Raw genomic sequence first — 13994 nt, 5'->3', positions numbered from 1 at the left:
ATTCTTCAGCTATATACACTATAGAGGTCTCAAACATCAACTCCAAACTATAATTCAAGTGACAAAACTAATACATCCTCATCTTTAGTGTGCAATAATCACCTGCTTTAGAAAATTTCAAACTGGGGTTACTCCTTGCACAGCTCTATGATGTTGGAAGAGTATCAGAATATTCTTATTTCATTTATTTCAAGGCACTGTCCATTAAAAGGTGCAAAAAAGAAATAAACCTACTTTGTAAAAAGCCATAGCACTTTTTTGAGTGAGACTCAGAGACAAGTAGAGAAACTAATCTATCCTGCATGCTCAGGTAGCTTAACTTCATTTGTCTGCTGCAACAGAAGTCTACATGTACTCCCTTGGGAGGGGATGTCTAAGCACTGGCAGATCATGGATAAATGAGCAGTTCTATTTGAAGTCCTCCAGCCTTGCTGGTATCTATGGTGTTGGCTGATTAAGCGGCTGACTGAAGTGGTAAGATGTCAACACCTTGTCTTACAGCCATTTAACATTTCATGCATGCAACAAGCCTCTTTCGTGTATTTGTGGATAATCTCTACTGGGGGAACTTCCCATTACTATACATTTCATGCCCTCTAGTTTTAAGAACACATCAAACTGATTTGCTATACGAATGATCTTATATATATTAACAAAAGATAAAAATATGCTGGCTATCTGGCACTATTTTGTTTAAGACAGGATCTCATATATAATATAGCCTAAGCTGGACTGGAAAAAATCCTTCCTCAGCCTCATGAATGCTGTAATTACAGGCAGGAGCAACCACACCTAGCTTTATATGGTACTTTATTTTTTTATTTTTTTATTTTTTTTGGTTTTTCGAGACAGGGTTTCTCTGTGTAGCTTTGCGCCTTTTCCTGGAACTCACTTGGTAGCCCAGGCTAGCCTCGAACTCACAGAGATCCGCCTGGCTCTGCCTCCCGAGTGCTGGGATTAAAGGCGTGCGCCACCACCGCCTGGCTTTATATGGTACTTTAAAAACAAATACTGTATCTTTATTAATACCCCTCCCCAACCTCTGCTTCATTTAACTTACTAGCTACCTGAAAATTAAAACTTCCTTTCCCTCTACCTTTAAAAAAAATATTTGCTGGGCAGTGGTGGTGCACGCCTTTAATACCAGCACTCGGGAGGCACAGGCAGGTGGATCTCTGTGAGTTCGAGGCCAACCTGGGCTACAGAGTGAGTTCCAGGATAGGCTCCAAAGCTACACAGAGAAACCCTGTCTCAAAAAAAAAAAAAAATTGTCTGTGTATGAACGTGCATACACGCACCTACATGTCTGGGTATGCGGAGGCCAAAGAGAGCATCAGATCTCTGGGAGCTGAAGTTACAGGCATTTGGGGAACACCTGACTTGTTATGTGAGTGCTGGACTCTTGGTCCTCGTCATGTCCTCTTAACCAACATCCCATCTCTCCAGTAACTCCTTCTATCTTACTCTTATCCTCAAACCTAATGAGAGGCTACATCTGAAGATGATGTTGAAAGCCACCTGTTTAGGAGGTAAGGGGAGGTCTGCTCACTCCTTACTCACAGACCAAAAGAGCAGTGTGTGTGTGTGTGGGGGGGGGCAGTGGGTCGTAATGACAGCAACCACTTCATCCTTGAGCCTGTTGCTGATGTGATCCTAAGAAGAATACTGCCAAAGCACCTGCCTTCTGCAGTAAAAGCAGAGAGCTGAAAGACACTTCATTCCATCCCAACAAGGAAAGTATCCTGTGGGAGAAAAACAGATACCGATGAATACTGAAGTATGGACATGATCGAGGCAGCTGGTTAGTTGTGCTACCTGAGCAGCATAGGTGCCAGCAAGCTGAACAAACCCAGTCTGACCTAGCTGTCAGTATGCACTGTACTGCTCAAGAACAAGGCAAACAATCCAAATTCAGTAGTTACTACAGACACTGCTTGTCAGCAGTAAGCACCAGAACTCCTTACTCTAACGTCAGACAGGCAAGAGCTTCTACCAATGGAGAGTGCCCATATCATCTCCACCATCCATATCCATGGGTAACTGGCTGAGGGCTCTGCAGATCTGTGCACTCCCATCCCAGCCTTCAGCACTGCTCTCACAAGGCCCAATCAGGCTTGGGCCACTGCCAAGAACCAACCAAACACACCTGCCCCGGCATGACACATGTATATGCTCAACACTCTGATCATTGACCTACACATGCACATCACACCTCATAGGTAATGTCCCTCCTGCCTTCCACTGAGTAGGTAACAAATAGCTCGTGAGAATCAGGACACTGTAGCACTGCTGACATAGAAGCAAAAGATGAGAAACTACTTTGCCAAGCAGAAGTTCAAACTAGCTAGCATGAACACCCAGTCCTGTGAAGCCTGGGACCACCCAGCCATCCCCACCAACACCGGGTTGCCTTGCCGTCATGGAGGGCATTCCCTAGGCACATGGACTTTTCAATTAGTCCTTCAGCTATGGGTAAAGGTGCTGTCAACACCTATGCCAACAGGGACAGGACACCCAAATAAGGGCTGTGTGGATGACAATTTTTTTAGAAGCCACTGTGGTCATTTGGGAAGTAAAGAGAAATCTTTATTTTCAACAAAGTTGCCTACAAGAGATGGTTCATTGGTCCACTATGAACGAATCTCTCATCACATACAGCACCAAAAAATATATTTAAAAAATTAAGAAAACACAGCCTCATCCCTCACACACACACATCCCCTCCCGAAAGCCACACAGCTCAAACCAAAAGGTAAAGAACTAAATCAAACTCAATACCCACACACAAGTTATCTTTGAATTAAGATTTACAAATTTATATATTCTTTCCTATGAAGGAACACAAAGAGGAGAAAAAGAAAAGAAAAGGGGTAAGGAAAAACTTGAAGAAGGCCTGATAAGACCTAGGAAAATAAAACACTGCCTGCCTGCAGAAAGCAAAAGAACGTCCGTGCTTTTCATATGCTGTGATGTGAGGCCTTCAGCTGAAATGACACTCCCTAGCAGTGCAGCACACACTCAGCAAACCAGATCTTCCAGAGCCAGCAATACCGGAAGCACTGGGGTAGTCAACTGCAGTGTGCAGTGCTCAGGACGCAGGGCATGGCAGAGGTGGTGTCTTCCATCATGGGTTTGCCAGTGTTTAAAAAGGCCATTTCCTCTTTTTAAACAATAAGGGCCAAAGAAAATGACAGGGGGAAAGGTTCTCTACTGCAGTGACAAATCTGCCAGTCACAGACAGATGGGAACGAGTCCTGCGCTGGTTGACAGTGCTGGGTCCGTGCACAGGCTCTACTTGGGCTCCTCAATCACACCTTTGCTGAGGTCTGTCATTTTGGGATATTTTACTTTCTTCTGGTCTAGCTCATTCTGAGCCCAAAGTAGCAGTTTCAGTAATTTTGCCAGCTTGGGTGTGGACTCTCGGTTTTCGTAATCCAGAACAGCCTGGTTAACTTCACTCCACACCTAGAAAAGAAACACATCCAATAGAGATGGCCACATACATGTACTACCAGCAAGTCTGATATACACTTAAGACATCTTTTTGTAGTGCTAGGAATAGAATCCAGGTCCTTAAGCACGTTAAGCAAGCACTCTATCATTAAGCTATATTCCAGCCCATTTGGATACTGTTCACACCCAAGAAGCTCGTTACTCATTTAAAAACACATTTACCATGTGGCTATAGGCCACTGCAGTCCTCATCTAAAGGGCTCTTACACTTTGGTCAGCAATGACACAATGAGGTCAGCAAGTGCCCTGACCCTTCTAAACAAAAGTGTTGTGAGGACTTTGAGAGAGAAGAGCATCACAACGGCTGCGTGAGCCCCTGCAGGCAAGCCTTCAAGAGACATCTCAAGATCTTCAGGAACGGGCAGTCCTTCTCACATGGTATGGAGAGGACAGAGCCCTAGGAGAGAGGAATCCAGCACACGGGGAAAGGAAGACATGGGCCTACAGAAGCAATGAGCTGTCATGTTTGCAGCACACAGAAGGAACAAGAAAAAGTTTCAGAAGAATAAACAGATCTTAAGTTGAAAATACTTAAGAAGGTTAAGAGAAGAAAAACTGACAAAGGGTTTTAGATACTAACAGTCACAATGCTGCTGCTCCTAGCTTTACAAGATAAAGGGGTACAGATGAGAGGAGCTGCCAGTGTCCTACTGGAGTACCCTAGCCCAGGGCTATGTGTTTCACCCCCATCACAAACGCAGCATGTGTACCATCTTTCCACAAGGCCCCTGAGTGTCCACGAACAGAGCTCTCCCTTACCAGCCTTTTACCTTTTGCCTTTGCATCATGTGGAGAAGGTCTCCAAAAGGTGACTCCTCAGGGCTATCGAAGGCCAGTAAGGCCAACGTGCGCTCCATTTCTGTGAGGCACTCTCTGCTTTCCTCACCCTGCTCTGCGAGCTGCGTTTGGGCAAACTCCAACGCTGCTTCTGTCTCACGCTGACGGATAAGCTCAATCAAGTGCTGTTGCTGGTCAGTAACAAAGACAGACATGCTGAGCTACACACAGCCTTGTAGGTGATACCCAGTATGGTCGACAACAAAGACAGCCAACCTTGGCTGGCACACACACAGTCAAAAGTCTATCTTACGGGGCTGAGGGTATAATTCAGTGTTGAAGCACTTGTTTAGCATGCAGTCAAGGCCTGGGTTCTACCCACACCACCACAAAAGAAAAAAAACCAAAAACCAAAAAAAGACATTTCAAAGGAAAAACTTTTCTAGCACCTCCAAGCTAGTACATTCCCATTTTAAAAGCAAAAGGAGAGGTTGGTGAGATGCTGCAGTGAAAGCACTTGTGCCAAGCATGCTGGTCTCGGTTTGATTCCCAGAACCCGTGTAAGAGTAGAGAAAGGACTCCCAGGATGGTCCTCTCACTACCATACATGCTATGTGTTCGTTCTCTCTGTCTCTCTCTCATACACACACACACACCTTTAAAAAGTAATTAGTGTCTCTATAGTACATAAAGCAGCAGTTATCTCAAAGCCTGTCCCCTTCTCAACACTAAGCAATGTTCTACTAAGACCCAACAGCCAACGTCTTTGAGCCTTTGCAAACCAGCGTAACTTACCAAGCATCCACATCAGACTCTAAAACTCACCTGAAGGTGAAAGTAAAGATAGCGGTTTGTGTCCAGGAGCTCTGGGTGGAGGCTGTTGATCAGGGCGATGGCCTCCTGGATCTGACCCTTCAGAATCATCTCCCGAATCTTGATTCGCTCATCAAGTGTTTCTAGGTCCACACTTGGTTCGATCCCAGACTCCATTCGAAACTTCTCTGCTGCTTCCTTAAAGCCCTCTGAAAAGAAAACTATCTTCACTGCTAGGAAAGATAACCAGGAATTAAGGCTTTGTACCTCTAGAGAACCCAACCACCATTAAAACGATCCTACATATAATCACACTTTCCTAGGGACTTGGGTTTTGTTTTACTATTTTTATGATTAATAGTCAATGCCGTTATTCTTTTGCAGCTTTCCAAAACTCTAGTCTCCATCTGGAGGTTACAGACTGCTAGCCATTGTGTGCTGTGACACCTTCAGGGCAGGGATTATAGGTCGGGATGCCAGAGCAACAGAGCCAACTCCGGGTGAGGCAGACACCTTGTTGGATCTTTACAGGGCCACTGTGCTTTGGTACCACTTTACCCACAGGAGCCTGGTGAAACGGCAGGCCAAGACTTCTATAGCCACTTTCTAAGAAACTTTAGCAGAAATTAATTGGAGGGGTACAGGAAGCTAAGGATTACTGGAAGACTTCCACTCTTTGCTTTTGAAAATTGGGCATGATAGCTGACTCTCTCACCCTGGTTGACAGTAACCTTCCCCTGAAACAGGAGCATCAAAGTGCTGTTTTTCTGCATATTCCACCATTTCCCTTCCCTTCACTGTTCTGAGTTGGGCACACCTAGAAACAGGCCAGAATATTTTTTCAAGCTGGCCGGAAGATATCAATTATTTGGGCTTTAAATCTACTCAAACTTTTTTTTTTTTTTTAAATTCTGAGACCGGGTCTTGCTGTGCAGTCCAGGCTGGCCTAGAATTCAGAATTCTCCTGCCTCAGCCTTCTGAGTCAGAACACTCTTAATAATCCTGAAGGCTTAACTATAAAATTGTCAAGAGCCAAAAAAGGATGTTCTTTTAAGGTCTCAGAGATCTGGAGCAATTATTTTATCGACAGGAAAAGTATTTTTTTTAAGGGAGTAGGGAAGTTTGAGAAAAGGTCTCGCATTACAGCACAGGCTGGCCTTGAACTTACAAATCCAAGTGCTGGGATTATGGATGTGACCTATACCACTTAGGGCTAGAAAAGGCCATCCTGAACATGTCCATTTGATTTACAAATATCAAGTTAACATTGTGTTTTTATGATTTCTCAGCATAACCAATATCATTATGCTTCGGGGTAAAGGGCTACTTATTTAAAAAGAGAGAGCTACGGCCAAGTGGTGACACCCTCACAGCCAACCTTTACCTGTGACTAGGTAGTTCATGATGAGACGGTTCATATCTGCTCGTTGAACATGTAAGTTATTGAGCTTTTCCATCCATTCATCTTTGGTTATTTCATCGGGTTTTTCTGCATAACTCATTATGATTTATTTCTACAGGAAAAAGATACAACAACTGAGGAAGAATTATATGCCCACTGTAATCATTTCAGAAAATAAACACAACAATGTAGTAAGAAGTGGAAGAGTAGGAGGATACTTTTAATCTTGAGACAAGCAAAAAAAGCCTGAGAAAAATACATGTCTGGGTAAAATCAAGAAGGTCAAGGGTGGGAAGTATGAAATGAAGAGATCAAGACATCAGATTGGGTCAGATAGAAAAATCATCACACTCTGAAGGAGGTGGTTAGTTTTGAAGCTAGGTATAAAGGGCAGTCATTGGAGAGCTATATACTAAAATTTATATGCCATGATGTAAAAAAGGAGGCACCAATCAAACAGGCAAAATGAAGACAAGTCTTAGTGAAAGACAGAACTTCTCCAACTCTTTTGTTGGAACACACACATAGTGAAAGCAACTTAACACTCCTTATAAGGTGGCACATTCCTTATAAGGCTGCACCTGCAGTGTAGCAATTGTATCCTTGCATCCTAGAAAGGTTCTAACACACACCAAAGATGTGCTGTTCACCAATGCACACCTCAAGATGGCAAAAATGTGGACACCACTCCCCAAAATGTTCATTCAACTGCCTGAATAAAGGCAGTTATATAGATGACATGACCAAACCCTTGGGCAAGTGTGTTCTGAATTTGGAATTCTGCAGCTTGCACATAGATAATATAGCACAAGTTCCGGTCTGCTTTATGTATGACAGCCTCTCCAGAGACTAGGGAGCATGGTCCAAGTACACATCATTTATTCAGTGAAACACGCTTATTCACACTCAGTGTAAAGAAAGCTAAAAGATGTTATCAAGTTTTGCCAACAAATAGGTTTAAAAAACTGTTTTGGCTCAGTGTGATGGCACACAATTTTAACCCCAGCATTTGTGAGGTAGAGCCAGGTAGGTCTCTCTAAATTCATAGCTAGTCTGAGCCTGGTCTACAGATCAAGTTCTGGGCCAGCAAGAGTTACATGGTGAGACCCTGCCTCGAAAATAATTAAAATTAAAATACTGCTTTTATATTCAGAGTATTTAGACTTCAGAAGGAAATATGGTTGTGCATCACTTTAAAACAACACTGAATGGGAAAAAAGTTAAAACAGAAGTCCAAGTGTGACCTGAGTTTTGCGAAGTCAAACAGGAAATGAACTACATGGCACGTCTTTAGCACAAAATATTGAGTACTTTTAAGCAAAGACATGGAATCTGACAGGAATTGTTTCATGTGGGAGGAAGGCAGGATGGCAGAGCCACAGGAAGGCAGCTGGGGTTGCTTGGGAGCACCAGCTGGAACATTTTCATACTTTGTCACTAACATATACCTCATGGATATTATTTTGCACACTGCAAATGATAAGCTACTTTGCTTTAATAAATCATAAAATTGAAAGATAGCTTTGGTTTCTGGGCTGACAAGGGAATGCATACTGGGTGGGGAGAGCTAAGCAGTCCAACAAAGAGACATCCTAGTGCTGTCATAGAGGACAGCAGCAGAGAACAGACACTCAAGATCAAGTTTTGGCCTCCAAATCAATGGCAGCTGTTGCTGGACTAAGTGTGAAGGAACAAGAGAAATGGAAGAAGCATGGGCAACCAGAGACTGCAGGTTTCGAGTGCCAGGTCTTAGAAATGGGACCACAACAACGTGGGAGGGATGCGAGTAGAACAGGTTGGAGGAGCAGGGCAAGTCTGGTGCAGAGGCCTCTGGATTACAGGTCCTGGGACCCACGCTGGAAACAGTAATTAGGGAGACACATTTACACACACTGGGAGGAAAGTTATTTAAGCAAGAGTGTTTTAAGAAAACATAAGGTATTAAAGTTTCAAAGCCCACTTTCGGAGAATGTGGGCAGAGAATGCAGAGGGGCTTAGAATTTGAGGCATACTAGGACTTCTAGTTCTGGAGGACTTGGAGGCCCCAGAGCCTGAAAGGTAGCTCGGGAGGCGGGAAGTGAAACTCAACGGGGTTGTCATAGGATTATGCCTCTCCATAGGATAACAGCAGAATTTACCGATTCAACTTTTATTCTGGATACATAGGTAAGCAAAAAAATTATCAAGCAAGACTGCGGACAGAGACCGGCGATAGTGTTTCTGTAAGGTTCTGTGATCCCAAATCCAGCGATTACACAGTCGATAGGGAAGCATCCTAAGCCCTGAGGATGACTTTCAACGAAGCAACTGATTGCATCTTCACCTTTCAGTCTCCGCTTTACTGCGGCTTTCATCACAGAGACATGGGAACATTTGCAAACGATTCCGGTCCCGGCAGCACCCCAAGTGAGCGCAGCCTCCAGACCTCCCGCTCCGGGGCAGGGCCGTGGAGGGCAGGACCGACTTCCCTGACCCCGGCTCCCGCTGCAGACTTCGGATTCCCGAGGCAGGTCAGCCTGGCGGGCACAGGCCCCCAACCTTTGACCTCCGCGCCTCGGCCCACCCGGAGCCCCGTGAAGACGCTCGGCACCGCCGCCGGGGCCCGCTGCGGCCATCTTACCGTGCGGATCCCGCCTCCCGCGCGACAGGGTCTGGGCGGCGGCTCCGCGGCCGCTCCCGGGGCCGGGGAGGGGCGGCAGCGACAGCGGGAGATAGAGGTGGAGACGGAGGCGGAGGCCGCGGCGGAGGCGGGGGCGGGGCGCGAAGCGGAGGTACACACACCGGCGTCCGCCTCAGACACCTCTCGCGAGATCAATCTCGCGATGCGAACGGGCAACCAATGGAATCCTCTCGCGAAGGGGCTGGGCGGGCGGTCACCGGACACTTGGACTTCGACTTCCGTTCTTGCGCATAACTTTTCGGCGGTGCCCTAGCTCTACGGGTTGGCGCGAGAGTCAAAAGGCCTATGTGCTTTCTGCGCAAGATGGCTGCTGCGGGGGCGTCTGCGTACTGAGTGCTAGCACGGGGATGGAGACGTGTAGACTGAGTTCGAGGCAAAGGTCTTAGCTCTTTTCTTTTTTTTGTATGTGTATGAAGCTGGGGGAGGGATTCAGGTGTGTGGGAACGCGGGGATGCGCGAGAAAGGGAGGGCATTCTCCGTCTTGCAGTCCTCCGGGCTCTAGTCCCAAAGGCAAGGCCTCCGGACGTAAGCGAGCGCCTAGGATTTTGCTCCGCGGACGTTATAATCGAGGCCAGATCAGCGTCAGAACAGCGCTGCCTAGAGCTCGAGAGCGGACTTCGGAGACTCCTGTTCCCTGGGCAGGGACGCCAGGTTTCTGGGCACTCTCGAAGGTGACTCCTTAGTGTTGGGGCTCTCAGGGATGGGAGCATGCACAGAAGTGACAACCTGTTTCTAAGGCACTCACGGAACGGAGCGGATCCATGCTTCAGAAGCGCTCACGGTGGGGACTTCCTACCCCCGGGCACAGAGGGCCTTTCTACTTATAGGCTTTCACAGAGTGTACGCCTCTTAGCTGCGTACGGTGGGGGACCCTGCTCCAGACGCCGGCGGAGGGGATCCCTGCCGCCGGAGAAGGGACCCCCATGCGCTGGGAATTGTGGTTACTCCTTGCCTTGGGATGGGTCTTAAGAGCTTGCGGTAAATGCTGGGGGTAGCTGGAGGCCCTAGAAAACTGCCTGGCTGTAGTTGGTAAATAGGTATTTGCATGTTTATATGTTTATTGTCTACCAGAGGAGAATGTAAATTGAGTCATTGTAATGTAAGTAATTCTGGAATGTTTCTGGGAGGAATGTTGGACAGCTTGCGTTGAGGTAGTTGAGTATGCTTGCTTAAAATTGAACTGAGTTAGCCAGGTGATGGTGGCACAAGCCTTTAGTCCCAGCACTTGCGAGGCAGAGGCAGGCGGATCTCTGTGAGTTCGAGGCCAACCTGGTCTACAGAGTGAGTTCCTGGACAGCCACTAGGGCTGTTACACAGAGAAACCTTGTCCACAAAAACAAAAAAGACAGCGCACAACAAGCTGTGACTTTAAAAAGGGAAAAAAAGAAAGAAAAAAAAAAAGGAGTCTAGGGAAAGTAACTTTTGGGGCGGGGGTGGTTTGAGACAGGGTTTCTCTATGTAGCTTTGTGCCTTTCCTGGAACTCACTTTGAAGACCATGGTGGCCTCGAACTCACAGAGATCTGCCTGCCTCTGCCTCTTGAGTGCTGGGATTAAAGGCGTTGCCGCCGCCGCCGCCGCCACCCGGCAGTTTTTTGTTTTTTGTTTTTGTGGTTTTTTTTAAATTTTCCAGATAGAGTTTCTCTGTGTATCCCTGGTTGTTTTGGAACTCAAGGACTTGTTCTGTAGACCAGGCTGGTCAGGAACTGACAGAGATCTGCCTCCTCCTGCCTCTTGAGTGCTGAATTAAAGGCACGTCCCACCATGTCTGGCAAATCTTTAAAAATAGAAAGAAATTTGGCTGGATGAGGTGGCACAGGCTTTTAGTCTCAGTGCTTAAGTTCAAGGTCAGCCTGATCTACATAGAGAGTTCCAGCTCAGCCAGGGCTACATAGAGAAACCCTGTGTCAAAAAAGTCTGAATGAATTTTTCCCCATGATTTATTTTATTTTTTTGTGTGCATGCCTGAGCATGTGGGTCTGGAGGCCAGAAGAGGCTGTCAGAACCCTTGGAGCAGAGGTTATAAGAGCCAAACTCCACTTCTGAAAGAAGAATAAGTGTTCTGAGCCCCGTAGTCCAGCCTGGAATTTTATTTTTTTGGAAGACAAGGTCTTGTAGTCTATGCTGAATTTAAATTTATGTGTAGGCAAGAATGACAGTGAATTTATGATCTCCTGCCTCTACTTAAGTGCTGGGATTATAGATCAGTAGCAGGCTTTCTTGGACCGCCAGCTCCCAAACCATGACACCAAGATTTATTAATTATGAATGCTCGGCCTTAGCTTAGGCTTGTTTCTAGATAGATTTTTTTTTAACTTAAATTAACTCATTTGTATTAATCTATGTGCTTCTCTGAGTCTCGTTTACCTCATCTACATACTGTCCAACCTGCTTTCCTGCTTCCTCCATGTCTGGATGGCCTCCCCTTTCTCTGCCCGCCAGCTCCGCCTATTCCCCTTCTGCCTACCTATTGCTGTTCAGCTTTTTATTAGACCAATCAGGTTTCTTAGTCAGGCAAGGTAAAATAGCAACACATCTTTACATAGTTAAACAAATGTTCTATTCCACAACATAGATTTATGCCACTACACCCAGTTTATGTGGTGCTGAAGATTGAACTCAGAGCTTAGTGCATACTAGGCAAGCAGTCTGCCAGCTAACTACATCCCGGTCCTGATCTATTTATTGGCAAAACTTAAGTCAGTAAATCCAACAGCAGTTTTAAAATTAATATCCTAAAACACCATCCAAAGTTACTAGTTGGACATGCAAACTCAAATGCTGAAGGATGACAGTAGGAGAGTGTTTTCAAAATTAAAAAACTATTATGTTTGTTGTTTTTTTTTTTTTTTAGGCAGACTTGAAATCTGCCTGCCTTTGTCTCCCAAGTACTGTGATTAAAGGTGTACAGCACTACATTTGGCTTCTGTTAGGTTTCTGTAAGAGCATAAGTGAACTGCAACCCCAAAACACTGCAGCTGGTTGGTGGTGGCGCACGCCTTTAATCTCGGCACTCAGGAGGCAGAGGCAGGCAGATCTCTGAGTTTGAGGCCAGCCTGGTCTACAGAGTGAGTTCCAGGACAGGCACCAAAACAACACAGAGAAACCCTGTCCTCGAAAAAACAAAGAAAAAAGAGAAAAAAGAAAAAGAAAGCAAAAACATTACAGTTCACAAAAAGCAGTAGTCTTAAATATGAGCAAGGTGCATTTGTAAGTGTTTCATGGCATATAAAGTATGCATGTTTTATATTCAGAACCAAGACTGCAGAGCCCAGAGAAATAGCTCAGTTCTTGCTGCCGTTGCTGTATAGTTTGATTCCCAGCCCCCACATCTGGTGGCTTATAACCACTTGTAACTCCAGCTCCAGGGGATCTGATGTCCTCTTCTAAACTCTGCAGGTATCTGCACCCATGCGCACAGACACATGCTTATAATTTAAAAATAATGATAAATCTTTTAAAAAGAACCAAGACAGTAGTTGATCAGTGCAGCATAGGTGGACCTGGCTAGGAACACCTCAGGGCCATTATGTGTTTGATTTTGATTTATTTGTTATATGTGTAGAAACCCATAACTGTTGCCAAATTTTTCATGGTCTATTTCCCTGTTTTCAGTTATGCAACCCCATATAGGACTGCAACTCACAGTTTGAGAAACTGGGTTCTGAAGTTAGAAAGGTGGCTCAGCAGTTAAGGGCACTTAACTGCCTGTAACTCTCGTTTCAGGGGATTGGGCTCCCTCTTTTGGTTTTTGGTTTTTGGTTTTTGGAGACAGGGTTTCTCTATGTAACAGAGTCCTGGCTGTCCTGGAACTTGCTTTGTAGACCAGGCTGGCCTTGAACTCAACAGAGATCCTCCTGCCTCTGCCTCCTGAGTGCTGGGATTAAAGGCGTGTGCCACCACCGCCCAGCTCTGGGCTTTCTCTTTTGACCCTCATGAACACTGTTCATGCATATGGTACGCATACATACAGATGCAGGCAAAACACTCATACACGTAAGCATGGTAGCGCATGTCTTTAATCTTAGCTCTTGGAGGCAGAGGAATTTGAGGCCAGCCCAATCTACATAGTGAGTTCTAGGTCAGCCAGGTTATACAGAGAGACCTTGCCTCAAAGAAAACAGATGAACTATGTTTTTTTCCTTTGGCTTCCCACACTCTACTCCATGTTGCCAATGCATTATATCAAGAGTCCCTAAAAACATAAGGTTCACTGTGCTGGGGAGATGGCCCAGTCAGTGAAGTGCTCACTACACAAACATAGGACCTGAGGCTGATCCCTATGTAAAAAGACAGACCCTGGGGCTTCTGTGTGTAACTCCAGTGCTAGGAGGCAGACATAGAATCCCTGAGGCTTCCTGGAAGCCCACCTACCTGAACTGGTGAGCTCCAGATTCAATGAGGCGTAATTCTCAAAAGTAAGATAGAGATTGAGGAAGACCCAACATTGACCTTTAGCTTTCTACCTGCCTGAGTACACAGGTGCATCTTCACACAGACACGAACACACACACAAAGGAAAGGAAGGTTCCTATGTATTGGGCATCTCAGTTAATAAAAATATTCAGCACATTTTAGGTACTTTATATGAATCTGTTGAGTAGATGGGGAAATAAATGCATGAATAGTACTGATGCCTTTACCCAGGGTGAACACTGGCAAAGGGGAGAGGGTTTGAACACAATAACTCATTTCGTTTTTTCTTTGTCTGGGGATGAGTACACCCAGGTGTGCATAAAGGCCAGAGGACAAGGCCTGTGTTTTCTGTCACTCCACCTTATTTCTTCAAGACAAGATCTCACTAAACCTGA

General features: G+C 45.6%; 2 protein-coding genes and 1 long non-coding RNA gene across 5 annotated transcripts in view; 2 read left to right on the top strand and 1 right to left on the bottom strand.

Annotated features, from left to right (window-relative positions):
* Positions 1 to 2561: 2561 nt before the first annotated feature.
* Positions 2562 to 9693, bottom strand: Gid8 (GID complex subunit 8 homolog). 2 transcript variants are annotated; one of them, XM_059262104.1, is made up of 5 exons: positions 9126 to 9693; positions 6488 to 6617; positions 5116 to 5312; positions 4284 to 4481; positions 2562 to 3465 (listed from the first exon to the last, which is right to left on the bottom strand). In XM_059262104.1, the coding sequence occupies exons 2-5, from the start codon at positions 6603 to 6605 to the stop codon at positions 3292 to 3294; spliced, it is 687 nt and encodes a 228-aa protein (XP_059118087.1). In that variant the 5' UTR covers positions 6606 to 6617; positions 9126 to 9693; the 3' UTR covers positions 2562 to 3291. The 2 variants fall into 2 exon arrangements, with proteins under 2 accessions (XP_059118087.1, XP_059118089.1); XM_059262106.1 differs by lacking the exons at positions 6488 to 6617; positions 9126 to 9693 and adding an exon at positions 5819 to 6018.
* On the top strand, positions 6080 to 6703 carry LOC131910062 (uncharacterized). Its single transcript, XR_009378974.1, has 2 exons — positions 6080 to 6538; positions 6624 to 6703. It is a non-coding gene; the product is annotated as an uncharacterized LOC131910062 (long non-coding RNA).
* Dido1 (death inducer-obliterator 1) overlaps positions 9452 to 13994 on the top strand; it is a 58440-nt gene continuing 53897 nt past the window's right edge. The window contains exon 1 of one of the 2 annotated variants that reach the window (XM_059262096.1): positions 9452 to 9564. The gene's annotated coding sequence lies outside the window, so the exon portion shown is untranslated. Of the gene's footprint in view, positions 9565 to 9711; positions 9857 to 13994 lie in introns of those variants that run through there. The other variant, XM_059262098.1, reaches the window with a different exon arrangement.

Source organism: Peromyscus eremicus, chromosome 4, assembly GCF_949786415.1.
Source record: "Peromyscus eremicus chromosome 4, PerEre_H2_v1, whole genome shotgun sequence".
NCBI lineage: Eukaryota > Metazoa > Chordata > Mammalia > Rodentia > Cricetidae > Peromyscus > Peromyscus eremicus.
This window is presented reverse-complemented; position numbering and strand designations above follow the sequence as displayed.

Coding starts and splice junctions, on each gene's coding strand:
- Gid8 (XM_059262104.1), bottom strand. CDS start 6,605: ATGAGTTATGCAGAAAAACCCGATGAAATAACCAAAGATGAATGGATG. Junction 5,313..6,487: donor CATGAACTACCTAGTCACAG/GTAAAGGTTGGC, acceptor TTTTCTTTTCAG/AGGGCTTTAAGGAAGCAGCA. Junction 3,466..4,283: donor ACATGATGCAAAGGCAAAAG/GTAAAAGGCTGG, acceptor TTTCTTTTCTAG/GTGTGGAGTGAAGTTAACCA.